Source organism: Prinia subflava, chromosome 9 (assembly GCF_021018805.1).
Source record: "Prinia subflava isolate CZ2003 ecotype Zambia chromosome 9, Cam_Psub_1.2, whole genome shotgun sequence".
In the NCBI taxonomy this organism is placed as follows: Eukaryota; Metazoa; Chordata; class Aves; order Passeriformes; family Cisticolidae; genus Prinia; species Prinia subflava.
Window position 1 is genome coordinate 19,294,387 of NC_086255.1, and position 14,433 is coordinate 19,308,819.

General features: G+C 48.0%; 1 protein-coding gene across 1 annotated transcript; it reads right to left on the bottom strand.

The window, feature by feature from the left end:
• Positions 1-962: 962 nt before the first annotated feature.
• Positions 963-13,642, bottom strand: LOC134555122 (2-hydroxyacylsphingosine 1-beta-galactosyltransferase-like). Its single transcript, XM_063406478.1, has 6 exons — positions 13,486-13,642; positions 6,274-7,121; positions 3,386-3,525; positions 3,137-3,213; positions 2,538-2,757; positions 963-1,964 (listed from the first exon to the last, which is right to left on the bottom strand). The coding sequence occupies exons 2-6, from the start codon at positions 7,117-7,119 to the stop codon at positions 1,649-1,651; spliced, it is 1,599 nt and encodes a 532-aa protein (XP_063262548.1). The 5' UTR covers positions 7,120-7,121; positions 13,486-13,642; the 3' UTR covers positions 963-1,648.
• Positions 13,643-14,433: the final 791 nt, after the last annotated feature.

Genomic DNA, 14,433 nt, shown 5'->3' on the forward strand with positions numbered 1-14,433 from the left:
TCAACTTGCAGACAGAAAGGTGCCAGGCTGACAGTGTTCCTATTACTTATCTACAGTGCCTGTTTTCCCCCTAATGTCTATTAGCACCTTGCTCTGATCTCACTCTTCCTGCCATTAGGGACTATTAGGCTCCACATTCTCAGCTCAGAGGGCATGAAGCCACAAAGTGCTGCTAACAGAGCAAGGTTGATGGGTCATCCAAAGTCACCTTCACCTTAGCCCCTCTGCAAGCTGAGGGCTGGGGAGGGAAGATAGCACTGCCTGGCCTCATAAGAGCCCCCAAGTCAGAGCCAGGTATTATCCCAACCTAGAGAAGCCCAGGAGCCCAGCCAAACTATTGTTTCACAGGTTACAGTAGAAACACATCTTTCATCTGGGAAAAAAGCCACATGGAACAGCAAGCAAGAGCAAAGCCTAGATTCACCAGTGAGGGCAGCTGTGGCAGTGAGGTTACTCTCCAACTCCTGCCAGCACTGCAGTGGCCTCAGTGGGAGCCTGGAGCAGAGCCCTTGATCCTCAGTGTGGGGCACTAGCAGTGGGACCATCGGACAACACTGTGGGCAGGTTGCGCAACTGCACCCCAGTTAAATTTGCCTTGAAGTCCAGGGTGAGTAAAAGCATATTACATATCACTCCATACCATGGCCTAAGTGGTCTTGTCTGTTCAGATTGTAATAGCAGAGCCTGCTGCTTCTATAAATGTGATATATGGCTTATTGCCTCTGACCAGTGCTCTGAGCTATTGGCTGCTGATCCTGTGGTCCTGGCACTTGCATCTGTTTCAGATTTTTCTTTCACCACAGGTTTGGAGATGCTATGGGCATGGGTGTGTGGCACATGAAGGCAGAGGAGGAAAGGCACTGCATAAAAGCACGGAGAAAGGCCAAAAAATTGCTGATGGAGGTATGTGGAGACCATAGAAGCAGTAATGAGAAGGAAAAAGCACTTTAATCTTGCTTGAACAATTTCCTGTTACAAGAATCACAGGTTCCCACTAAACCAAGACCACAGAACTGCCACACAGGAGAAAGAATGTAAGTTTATTTTAAAAAATAATAATTTAGCTCAAACACAAACAGGATTGTAGAGTGTTGACTGAAGCAGGAAGAAAAATATTTATCCACGGAACTTAAAACAGAACAATTTTTCACTCTTGTAGATGATACTTTCAGTGCCCTTCCTTGTCCACAGCTCTGCTTTAGGTTCTCATCTGCACATAAAGGTATCCAGACTCCTGGGGCTCTTAGTAACAAGGCAGAGGAGAAATGGTGCCTGCTGCACATGAAATGCTGTTCCTACCTCCAGTGCCTCCACGATCCAAAAAGCCAGAAGAGCAACACCAGCGTCTAAACCAATGTGCAATGCGAAGGGAACAACTTGCACTCCTCCCTGGAAGTCTACCTACGTATGCCCCATTCCCAGCATCCTGGCCAAGTGCTCCCACCCACGCCTGAATTCACCCCCCCGCCCACACGTGCTGTACACAGAGGTGTAGACACAGGCCTTTGCAATACTCCTCCCTCCCCACTCTCTTCTCATCCAGACCTGCGGATCTTCCACCTCTCTCCATGCCTGCATGCCATGCATTTCTTGGCACAGCAGCAGTTCATTTCACAGTGATGAGATATGCCCTGGAACACACTAGCCACTACTGCAGTTTTTTCTCGTCTGTGAAGTGGCCTTTCATGCAATTGCCATTCTGATACACAGGGCTGGCTCCCTTCCTTCTGCACCACATCACAGATTTGTAGAGAACAAATCCAATACCAGCCAGACACAGCAAGAGAACAGCCAATATGTCCATGCAGAAGTACTCATACAGGGAGAGGTCGTAGACAGCCGGGCGAAGGTAGGCTGCCCCATTGTGACGAAGGATGTACTCCAGCCAATACACTGTCCTGTTGAGAGCGTGCATTGGTCTGTCCAGGTGCAGAGCTGAGATGTGCTGGGCTGCTTTTCTGTAGCTGCAAGGGAAGATGATGAGACATTTACCTTTTGACAGAAACTTCATACCTGAGAATTGGCCTGAGACATCCAGTGATGCTTTCAAGCCCCAAATAACACCTTGAGAGAGGGGCAAATTTCTTGCATTCTTCTTCTGAAACGCACTCTGATAGCACTTGCTAACCATGAAGGCACAAGCCAGAGTGTATTTTGTTAACAACACTGATAGTTTGTCGTGCAAGTACCTGTTCAGTGAATTCATGTGAATGGTACTTTCTGAGGGGAGTTTATACTCGAAGACCTCACCCAGCATCAAGCAAAAGTTACACACTTGATGAATGCCCCAACCCTTGCAGGTACCAAATTGCAACATCTCTTAATAGGTAAGAAATACAAAATATTTAAAAAATCAATCTCTCAGAGAGCATTTCCAAAACTAGCTGTTGCACATGTTCCATTAGAAAACAGGAGCCCTGTGCCACTTTTCTGTTCCTGCTCCAGTTCTAGGAAAAAGCAGAAGGTCACTTTTTGACACACTGGTCCCTACACACTGTCTGCACCAAGGAAGAGCTTGATGCTTCCAAATGCCTCACCTGGAGTTAGAGATGACTGTGATGACAGCCTGGTAAAGCTCCTCTTCTTTCACTCTGCTCCAGTCCATGAGGATACCCATGCCCTTTGCCTGCACTCTGATCATGATGTCAAACTGGTCCCCATAGAAAGGAAATCCCACCACTGGCACACCGTGATAAATTGCCTCAAATACACCATTCATCCCACAGTGGCTGACAAAAGCTTTCACGTTGGGGTGGCCTGCAGGTAAGGAAACAGTAGCCAGTCAATGCCTTCCATGTTGCAATAGGGCTACCAGGGGGTTCCTCAACACACAATGTTAATATATGTCTAGGGAAAAACAGGCATGCCGAGCAGAGAGGACGCCACCCTTTGGGAATACATCTGGCTTCTGGCACCCCAAAATTGCTGAGTAGAGCCTGGAGGAGAAGGGAGATAGAAGCCAAGCAGCTTCAAGCAGGTGTTAGGTGAGGATCATGTTTTGTAGAGATCAGACACACAAGAAGAAACAGACTTAGATCCACACAGGTGCTGCTATCCTTATGTGCCTTTGCTGCGGTTTGGGCTAAAATCCAGGGGTGTTGCTAGTAGCACACACACACACAGAGCCCAGCCTTACCTAGCAGGTCATTCTGGGGCAGCCACCCCATCATCAGCGTATTCTCACCCAGGTTTCTTGGCTTCTGACCAAAATATCTGTGGGAGGAGACACAGGAAGGGAAAAAAGGAGAAGAGAAACACACAGAGAGCAATAATAAATTCAATCAGATCAAGAGGCAGAAAACAGATTCTGTGATTTGAAATGAATCACCCCTCAACATTGTTTTTCATCCAACTCAAGTGAAAATGAATCCCATTCCCTTTTCACCTCCACACCACCCTTTGCGGGAGGCGAGCAAATGCACCAGCCATCTTCTCCACCAAATCCCTTGGAAGAGCTCGGATCCCGATGCCAAAGGAGACAACAACGACACCCGCCTCTGCTGCTTCCACCCAGAGACGCAGACCCTGTGGGCAAAACACACACAGCTGCCTTGAAGTATTGCTGCAGAAGGGCCCTTCCCACTCTTGCCTCTGTCAGTGGAAAGCTGTCCATAGAGAAGATGAAGACAAATCCACCCAGAGCACAGAGCCACATGGTTTTCACCACACAATGAACTCTAAAACTGCTGTGATTTTTGCACCCAGACAGGGAAAAATTACTTGAGCACACTCTGGTCTCAGGAGTTTGCAGGGAAGTGTCCAAGATCTGCATTTTATAGCATTATCTCCTGCACTGGAGGTAACACAATTATTCTTTGACAAGAAAGGTTCTGGAAACAGAGGGGCCACATAGGAACAGCAGGGCAGAGAAGGAATTTGGAGTAAAAAGAGGAAGGCTATTTTCCCATTACCACTAAGACAGGAGGCCTGTCAGGGTCTCTAGATGTAGGCTGATACAAGAGAGAAAACATCACAGAGGCAGGAACAACTTCCCAGAGGAGAGTTCCTACAAACTCTCCAATGTCAAAGCTCATGGAGGTGGCAGAAGGTCTTGCCATCTTGACAGGAGACTTCTACCCATCCTTGATAGCTACTTGCAGACAGCAGATTTAGTTTTTCATCACTCGACAGAAAGGTAGCTACAGATCCAGTAAAACCCACAGTTATTTGTTCTTCATTTAGAGGCTGCCTGTAATGCCACATAAATAAGTCTGTATCTAGAAAAGAGCACATACTTCTTTTAACCAAAGCCAGAAGGTAGCAGGGAGAAGGAATCAGCAACCACAGCTGCTGTGAAGCAAACATGGACTACTTCGTCTTATGCCAGGATGGACTGAGTCTATTTGTCATTATGAATTCTGTCCTGCCTCAAATTTCCCACGTACCCCAGTCAGCAGCATTTTAAGAAAGTTCAATAAAAACCTATCTTTAAATATGGACACTTCCTAAAATAAGCATGTAGAAGAACATGAATTTAAAAAAAATCTGTTATTAAATGAGAAACTAAAGTGATTAATTCAGAATATTAATTGTAGTCTAAAAGTTAGGGAATCAGAGTAGAAAAGAGTTACAAAGCATATCTTAGTGTTACTCTCCGGGGATACTTCTCCTTTGTTGTATGCTTCAGAGACTCAAGTCTATCTTTTCAGAAATGCTTAGAGTGCCCTAAAACAATCCAAGAATCAAAAAGTTTACAACAGAGATATTCTGCTTTCTCATTCAGTTTCACATCCTTTGAGTAGCACAACCACTGAAACTGCTACAAAAGAAAAAGTCCTGATTTTCCTTTTCTAAATAAAAGTACAATGACTCTTAAACCAGATGACTACATTATCCGTTATAATTGGGCCATAAAATTTAACTTTCAGGAACAGCAATGAAGTTGCCAGGGAAGCATGGTTGACCACCAAATGTTCTCAGTTTTTCTCAAATACAAATCTATATTTAACCAAGTCCTAATTAGAAGCAATCAAAATCACAGTGTTTCAAATAGGAGGAAATAAACAATTACATTTGAGATGTGTCACTCTTTAAGGTACACCTAGCCCTACAGAGGCCCTCTCTTCTGCTGGCATCCCATCATGTGGACACTGACACACCTTCCTGCTAGCATGACAGCCACCACCTACTGCAGGGCTCTGGACTTATCTCCATCATTCTTTCCTTAGGTGCCCTGGGATCTGTTCTGGAAGCTGTGAAGCACATGAGTAATGCCCTAGCAAACAACTCCCTTCTTTATAAGGCAGGTGTGTACGCAGCCAGGTTGGACCAAGACAGAGTTTTGCAAGAGCTGTGAGGCAGCCACCCTCTGACACGGCTTTCGGAGCACCCTACGTGCCTTTCATTACCTGCAGGCCATGCCACGTGGGCAAGGCTCATGTGCAGTCAGATACATCTGGAGAGCTTCTTTTTAAGGCCCCTGATCTCACTTTTTAACTGAAAAATATCGGCATGCACTGCATCAGTTACAGTTGCCATCAGAGATCTTGACAGGCCTCTAATAATTTGAAAGTTAAAATCTTATCTCCATTTCAGACCTTATTCAGGACACCAGGACATCTTGACTGCCCAAGTTTTATTATCCAGGTTTATTTCCCCTCAATGTTTGTAAAAGTGGTAAGACAAGTCCTACTCTGCTCTAATACTGTCTTCAGCCAGAGGCTTTAGGAGCTTGTCCCTCTGAATTTATTCCTGGGATTAGTGAGGCATAGGCTGGAGAAAGCCTTGACAGGAGTTTTCAGGACTGAACCTTGAGAAAAAGGGGATTATATCCTTCAATTTTCTCCATTTTGGGATTCTGCACTGAATATAATGAAGGAATAAGAATAGCTCTCTCCAGTGGTTTCTTAAGACTACAAGCTCAAGGGCAGAAATGCTCTGTGAGAAATAAGGTGAAGGAGGAAATTCTGGATTAACATATCAGTGATGAAACAAGGAAGATTAATTGTTCTTCTAATTTCCACTTCAGCATAGCAGCAAACAAACTATCAAGTCCCAGGGGCAACACTTCCATCTTAGGAATTCCACACACCATTTTACATGGACAGCGAGTCCAAATCCCACTTCAGAGTGGACCACTTAATTGTGCATCCTTTCTGTAGCCTGACAGCCTTCAGTGTTCTCTGTCTCGCCAATGCACCCACAAGCACCAAAACACAGCAGCTTTCCAGACACCTGAGGCATCAGAACTTCTACAAGGTTTGTCCAAAGAAGATCTGTACTAAGTAGCTTCCCCAGTTCATGCGCAATCATAGATCAAAGCTTTGCACTTACCACTGGAAGGGGCTTTGCAGGCTCAGCGAGGATGCCGCCGGTGAAAATGACATGGGGGAGCGTTGGACGGGGAAAGTCCAACACCACATCATTGCAGAGGAAGAAGAGACTAGTTCCATGAACAAGGTCCAACATGGAGGTCTTGGGCTCCACGTTATGCTTCTCCATGAGACGTTCAAACTTGGGCAGGATAACCAGTCTTGTAGCCACACGAGTGATTATGTAGACTAGGAGATTCCAAGTCCTACCAAAAAAGCCCATCCTGTCTGTCATCAGGGAGTTGAATTCAGGGACATAAGAAATGGGTGAGGTAGCACCAATCTCTGCTGGGAACCAGAAACCGGTGGAAATCACAGCATATTTGACTTGTAGGATGTGGGCCAGGATAAATCCACACATCTCATTGGGGTCCACCAAAAGCAGGTCAAAGTTCTCCCACTGGAGTTTCTGCAGAAGGGTAGAATTTCCCAGTACTAGGTCACAGTTTTCCAGGTACTTCTCCAAAAATGAAAACACCTCCAGAGAGGTCATCTTCCCTTGAAAGATACGCTTTATCTTCTCCTGCACCCAGGCATCTGCGCTCTCTGTGCTGAAGGTACCCCAGTACCTCTGCACGCGGAAGCCGGGCAGGGCGGTTTCCACATCCCGACCCTCGTGAAGAAGCAGCACAGGGTCATGGCCCCGGTCAGTCAGTGCCTCTGCCACCCGCATGAAGACTCGCAAGTGGCTGTCAAAGACTATGGTGGGCATGATCAGCACCTTGGCACAGTGAGATGGCTCCACAGTGAATGCAGTCACTAGGAAAAGAAGAGCAGCAGGGCACGGTAGCACCTTCGTCATCTTCATCACTGCAAGGAGACAAACATGCCATTAATGTAGTATCTCTGTCATGCACGCAGCAGTGGCAATTGTAGCTGCAAGCCAGGACTTATGAGTTGGGAAAAGAACGCAGTCCAGAGTTCTTCACTGGGGAACGTCCATCCCCATCCACTCTTGCCTTGCCCTGAAAAAAACCAAACCAGAAACAAACCCACAAAAGCACCCTAGCAACCAAAGTCAGATAATCAGGGGAGTTTTCCAGAAAACCTCTTCTCCATGCTCCTAAGGCTCAAAAACTAGCAGACTGACTCGCAGAGAGTTACCGAGGGTGAGTAGCTGGAGAAGTTATGCTGGGTCACAGCACCAGCAGGGACACTTGCTGCTCAGTCCCTGTTTACTGCTACAGAACCAGCTCAGCTGGATTTTATTTTTATTTCTGTCCAGCCAGAACAGCTGGTTCTCTCTAAGCCCTTGATGTCTGTGCAAGCTCACAGGGAGGCCTACAGAGCTTGATGGAAATGCCAAAAGATGTGCTCTGGCTTTGGCCCTCACATGGCTGGCAAGGCAGCTTGCTCAGCACAGATGGGGCAGGAGCAAGTCCAGGTCACAGCAGCACCCACTGAGAGGAACCACAATCCCAGAGAGCACAGGAACAGTCTGGACAGAGAGCTGCTCCAGTATGGATCAGTCATGGGAGGCTCTGGGGAAAGGGCTGGGAAGGGAAAGCAGGTGCCAGGATACTCATCCACTAGAAAAAGGCAAACCCAGAAACCAGTCCCAGAGATGACATGCAACACCTGTGGCACACTGACGCCCCTTAGTCACACTCCTAAAACCGTCATCCCCTCTTCAGTTTAGTGAAACACCCAAGATTTCTGTTGTGTAAGGGATGTTGCTACATCACTGGAAGCGAACGCGCCTCACCCACACCTAGCATTATTTTGGGAGAAGAATTATGTGATAATTATTTGGGAATAGTCAGAAGCAGAGTAGTTTTCCGAGAACCCAGTTCAGACATGCTAGGAAGCAGTAGTGGGAAGAGGAAGAAGTTACAACAGGAACAACTAGAAGTGGATTTTGGATGGCCCCTACACACTAAGCCCTGGTGAGGCTGCAGAGATGTGGTAGAGTGGAATTTGGTGCAAGATTTTTCTGACAGCCCCTCCACTAGTGATTGCTCAAGACATGGGAAAGAAAGTCATGGACAAGATTCTGCTAAATACAGTCTTCAGACTACCCTCAGCAAGCCTCTCTCTGGCCAAACTAAGCACATAAGTGTGTAGACACAGGAGAGTAAAACTGCCCTGTTCTTCCTCCATTGCCTTCTTGTCTCATGTGCGGACAGGACATGGGAAAGAAAGAGAGCACCTGCTGTTTGGGACCCTCCCCTGTTTCAAAGGCAATTCCTGCTAGTGCTTGTACTCCCACTTCTCCCACCCTGGGTCAACTGTGTGGCTGTGCCTGCATGAGTGATAAGAAACACAAAAAAAGCTAACAGATACCCAGAGGGTAGTTGGACCCACAGAACAAGAGCTCCAGGAGAATGTAGACCAAGGTGATGGGCTGGAGAGAAGAAAGCATAAGCTCTGCAAGGAAAGTAAGGATCTGCCCAGCATCCTGACTCCCTCATAGCAGGAAACAGGCTGGCCTGTGACAAAGTGTTGGCCACAACAGAGCTACAGCCCACAAAGGTGGTCTAGTACTCAGATTACTTGAGAAGCCCAAAGGGAACTGACCCTGCTCCACACCAGGGAAGGTAAAGCATTTGCCTATGACATTCACAGCAGATCCAGGAGCACATGCTGCTTCCAGGAAGCAAGGGACGGATGGCAGCCATGTACTCCTGATCTCCTCTGGGATAGCAGGGAGTTAAGGACAGAAGCATGCACAGGCTTGTTCTGGGGCACCTAGTGGGTCATACGTGTACATAAGTATGCCAAGAAGAGTAGAAGAGGTTTTATATAGGGGTAGGGTGTTTTCTCATTGGGCAACAAGTAAAAGATGAAGAAATAGTCCAGGTAAAAGGTATAGTTATTTAAAGAAAAAAGTTATCACCCTTTTTCAGCAAGGACTTGTATTCTGCCATGGACCTATGTGCCAGACATTGCTGAGACCCTCAGCTCAGGCAGGACCCTCTGGGGACTGCCAAAATCCAAATGACAAGCTGTCAATCCTAGCCCTCAGGTCAGGGGCAGATGCTGACGCAGTGAAACTTGCAAACTGCCCATGATGGTTTCATCTCTTCCAAAATCAGGAGCAATCTCTAAAGGTGCTGGCTCAGGAACCTCTTCTCCCTGCCCAAGTAATAAGGGAGGCTATAAATCTTGCTAAGAGGTGAGAGGATGCCAGGCTGCAAGAAGAGACCTTTTTTTCCTACTTCAGCTCAATACCACCAGAGACAATTGCTGCTCTGTCCATGCCCAGAGAGGTACCCTGGTCATAGCTCCAGCCCTAGAGCTGTGCTGGATATACCGGACACATCCCTGATTTTTAGTGCTATTGGGGTATAATGAAGGCTAACTACCAGCAAAAAGGGCACAAGGACTCTCTGTCCCTTGTTCAGCAACTAGTCATTGTTGCAGTCTCAGGTTGATAGCAAAAAGAAAGAAGTCCCAGACTTGGACAAGGGCTAAATGACACACTTGAGGGAAGGCTCAAAAACCCACCTGCTCACCGTGCTGGTTTACCTCTTACTAACACTGAATAAAAAAGCTGCTCCATGAGCTCTGCAGCAGAATCCTCCAGCCTGGGCAGCTGCTATGGCAGCACAGGCTCAGCCCAGCTCTCTGGCTATGGGAGCTCAGCTACTGCAGGCTGCATGCAGGTAGTCTTCAACAGAAACCTTCAAACACCTGGGTATGGGAATGTGAGTCTCTGGGAAGGTGAATTCACAGATTGTGCTTTGTCAGAGGTGCAAAATCCAGCAAATGACAAAATGTAAGACAGAACCCACACTAAGCCAGAGAGCAGAGTAGACAGAACCATCTCCTTATTTGTGGTTTGGAAGTCCTAGTGGCTATGTCACATAAATACTCCAAAAATAACCCTGCCACTGCAAGGGGAAGGCTTGCAAAGAGAACAGACTCTTCCCTGTTCTCATGACAGGTGCTTGGCAGAGCCATGCCAGCTGGCTGATTTACAGAGAGCAATGTCCCTAATATCCCAATTAACACTGGCAGCCAGAGTAAGGGTTCAAGGGAACTGTTGGAAGAGCCCATACCACAAATGTTTTAAGTTTCACAACTACAGCATTCAGGGCAGAGCAGGACCTGGGAAAGTGAAACTGTCACTGCAAGCAGCAGCATCCCCCTACCCTGCACACCTGTCCACCTTCAGCTCTTGAGAGATTGCTTTCAAAGCCACAGCAATGCAATGACGCTGAAAAGCGAGGCAGCAGAAAGGGAGCAGAGAGAGCACAGCCCTCTGAAACACCCCTGAGAAACCTCTTACTGGGCTGAAATTCGTTCCATGATTTTGCCCTGTTTAACACGTTTGACAGTGTGTGGCTTTGGTATTGATGGAAAATTACACCAATCAACTTAAATGAAATAACTGAACAGCTACAGCTCTAATTTAACTCAGGTGCCTTTTATTGGGCTGAAGCACTAAAACCTCTGACAGCAACCAGTCTAGGCAAAGAACCCACAGAGAAAGGGCTATGAACAGGCTCAAATGCAAGGACTCCCATTTATATCTCTCCCTCTCTCCCACTTTTTTGTATTACCTAGTTCCTGCCCAGGACTTGGAAGCCCATATACATGGGACTGAATTATTTCCCCTCCTGCACCTTAGTCTCTATGCAGCCCTTGACCACAGTAAGAAATGTTTTCCCTGCAAACTTCTCAGGAGTTAACAAAGCAGCAGAATTAATCGAAAACCAAAAGCAAAATATAACTTCACCTGGATGCTCTAAACTCTTCCTGGAATAAGAGACTGAGGTTTGCCTGTTTCTTTGGTATGATCCAGAAAAACCAGGTCCATTTGCTACTATCACGTTGATAACAGCCACCTAACTGTAGCTAATTTATGGAAGCCAAGACTGTGAAAGTAGGCAGGAATGCAGCTCCAAGAGTAACTTTATCACTGCAGGAGGATGGTGCACTACAAGCAGGGGCTGCCCAGGGGAATCCTGTGTCAAAACCTAGAGGATACAATAATGTATAAAGCAAACAAAGCATAGGTTGAAACAGGGAAGTTCAACCATCAATCATATCCAGCCCAGTGCTTGGTGGGCTTCTGCACTCTGGTTTTGGTTTATCACAGACTCTAACTTGACCACAGTCACCTGGGTAAATTACACTAACAGTTCAACATTAATATTAGCACTACAGTATATTAATATCACAGTATGCCAATATTAGCACTATGACTTTAGTATCTAAAACAATGATTTAAAAAAACCCCTTCAGATATAAGCATCCCCTGGCAGTCTATAACCTTGAAGGATTTTTAAAATATTGTTTGCACACATACTGAATAGTGCACAGATGGTCTGCTCAAATCAAATGCCTTTCTAGCATTTTTCCTTCTACATATTCATGGCAGCCCACTATAAGTACAGAGAAGGAAGGAAGTCAAGATCCCTAAAGGACCAAAGGGAACAACCGCAGCAGTGATCAGGTCAGCATCAGAATGATTTACATTTTTCACCACATTGGTGCCACTGCTGCCACAAAACACCAGAAGTGATCTGGCTCATCTGATTTGGACAAAGACTGATGTAGTTCCCAAAGAGTTCCTAACTTTTGGTGCTTTGGACCATCTTCAACATCCTTCTTGTCTCATTAGAGTTATATGGAGGAAGTTCCACAGGCTGGGAATCTGTGGGCTAGCAGGAGGTTGTCAGATGACAGATCACTGTCAGGGAACAGTGATACCAAAGGAAATACTGGTCCATAACAACTGAGAAAAGAAATAAAGATCTGGATCTCAGCTTGTCTTGGTATTTGAGAATACACACATATTCAAGATTTTGAACTGGAGGATAGTGTCAGACACCACACATCTGCTTCCCCACCTGGCCTCTCGTCATACATTAAATCTCTCTAAGTGAGATTTCCCCCATTCAATATCCACAGGCTTCCTGTTTGTCTTCTGAAAGGAACAGAGATGGTTTGTGACACCAGGGTGCTCTGCAATAACAGAGCTCTGCAATAATATTGCTCTGCAATAATTTCCAGACAGCCTTTTCCTCTCACTCACAACATGGTTGTAAGACAGAAGCAGCTGATGTGAGACTGTGCCCCTTGTGAGTGGTCTGAGGTCTGCAGTGTGGAAGCAAGTTAGAACATTATTTGTAAACCCTGGATGAAAGAGAACAGCTTGGGGCCATTTCCAAATAGTCACGTGAGCCATAGACCTCAAAGTGAGAGCACATGACAGGGCAAAGCATTATTTAGGCTTAAGAAGAAATTATGTTTGTATGACACTCAAGTTAAATAAGTTCTTCAGACTGCAGAGAAAACTGGGAATATACAGGTGCACCAAACCTCAGAGAAGCAGTCAAGAGGAATGGGGAGGAAAAGAATCTTCCCACTTACCGCCTTGTCATTTCAGCTTCTTTCTGCAGAGAAGCACAACATTTAAAGAAAAGTTATTAAACACTCCAGAAGGTTGTGAAATCTTGTGTAGAAAGCTGTGGAGACTGATAAAGTCCTGACAGACAAGTCTGATCACATTTGACAGAGTTACAGGAGTAGAGAAGCTAGGGGTGAGTCTTATCTTCAATGAAACAATTGACGCCCTCATGTAAAAGAAACCCACAACCAAACCAGAGCTTCTTGGCTCTGAGCACGCCAGAGGAATGAGACCTGGCTGAGCTGCCGTAAACAGAGGTTGAAGAGGGTTGCATAGGAAGAGGAGGCAGAACAGGAGATGGAAGATACTCCTGAGATGTAATCTTCTAAAGGAAGATGAAGCAAGTTACACAAAAGCGCCCTGAACGCGTGTCCGTGTGCCAAGGCTCTGGCCCTGCGCAGAGAAGCAGATGTTGAACTCGCGCCTCTGGAGCACGCCAGACTGCACACAGGCTTCCGGGCAGAGCCGGGACCGGGCTGACAGCAGGGAATTCAGACCGAGTCGCTGTCCCTGCCTCCCCAGCCGGGCAGCGCTCAGGTGCCGTCAGCCCAGCCGGACAGCGCTCACCCGGGGCACAGCTGGCAGCCCCCGCCCGCGGTCGCCCCGAGCCCCCGCATCCCACCGACCCTGCCACAGGGCGAAAGGACCCTCCTTGCACGGCAGCCGGGCAGAACACGGCAGCGGGGCAGCACGGCCGCTGCGGAGCCGAGAAGCCTCGCCGGTGGGACGAGCCGAGAAGCACCGGCCGCAGCCGCTGCCGGGCCGGCTCCTCCCGGGCCGCCCGCCCCCGGCCCCCGCCGCGGTGCCGGCACCCACCTGCAGCAAGCCCCGGCCGAGCGCGGCCCGAGAGAGAGGCGCGGCGGTGCGGGAAGTGGGAGGGAAGAGACGGAGGAAGGGAGGGATGCAGCCGCCACCCGCCCGCCTTCCCCTTTCAAGCCGGCGGAGGCGGGTGGGGCCGGGCGGAGCAGCCCCGGCCCACGGGCCGCACCCCGGGCAGAGCCGAGCCGAGCCGAGCCCGGGGCTGTGGCACGAAGGCGGGGCGAGAGGGGAAGGAGTGGGCACAGAGAGCCGCACCTGCTGCCCCGGCAGCTCGACAGGCAGCGGGGCAGCGCCCGTCAGCTGCAACTGGTGCCAGCGCGTCTGATCGCCTTCACAGCATCGCTCCAGTGACCGCTGCCCGGACACCCCCAGGGCCAGCAGCCCCTAGAGAGGAGGGCGACGGGAACACGATAGTCACGACAGCAAAAGGGAACGGATGGCACACGAGTGAATCGGGATGTGAGGGACAGTGTTCCAGCACACACCAGAGGGGGATGTCCTGTTGGACCTGTTCCAGCACTAACAGCTGGAACTGCATCACTGTTGCACAGGGAAACCAGGCCTCTACACCAGGACAGCAGTAGAGCAGAGATGTAGGCTAAATATGTCTAGCAGCTGCAAAATCCTGCAAAATGACTACTTTTTCCCAGGAGTGTCAAGCATGCCCCTTTGAGAGTCTCACGAAGTATTTCCCACCCCAACACTTGTTGCACTTGCTCAGTCAGGTGCTGATCTCCAGCAAGGCTAATGACACTCTTTGCATCCTGTGCTGAAACTTCAGGCAGCATTACATCTCCTACAGCATCACGCTCGAGGTGGAAGGCTGTGGCAGAGTGTTGGTTACAGAGCAAGAGAGCACAATGCACATGGAGCATCATCCTACCCTTTCCAGAGAACCATAATGCACAGGCTAAGATTGAGCATTACAGCACTCAAAAGCTCCAT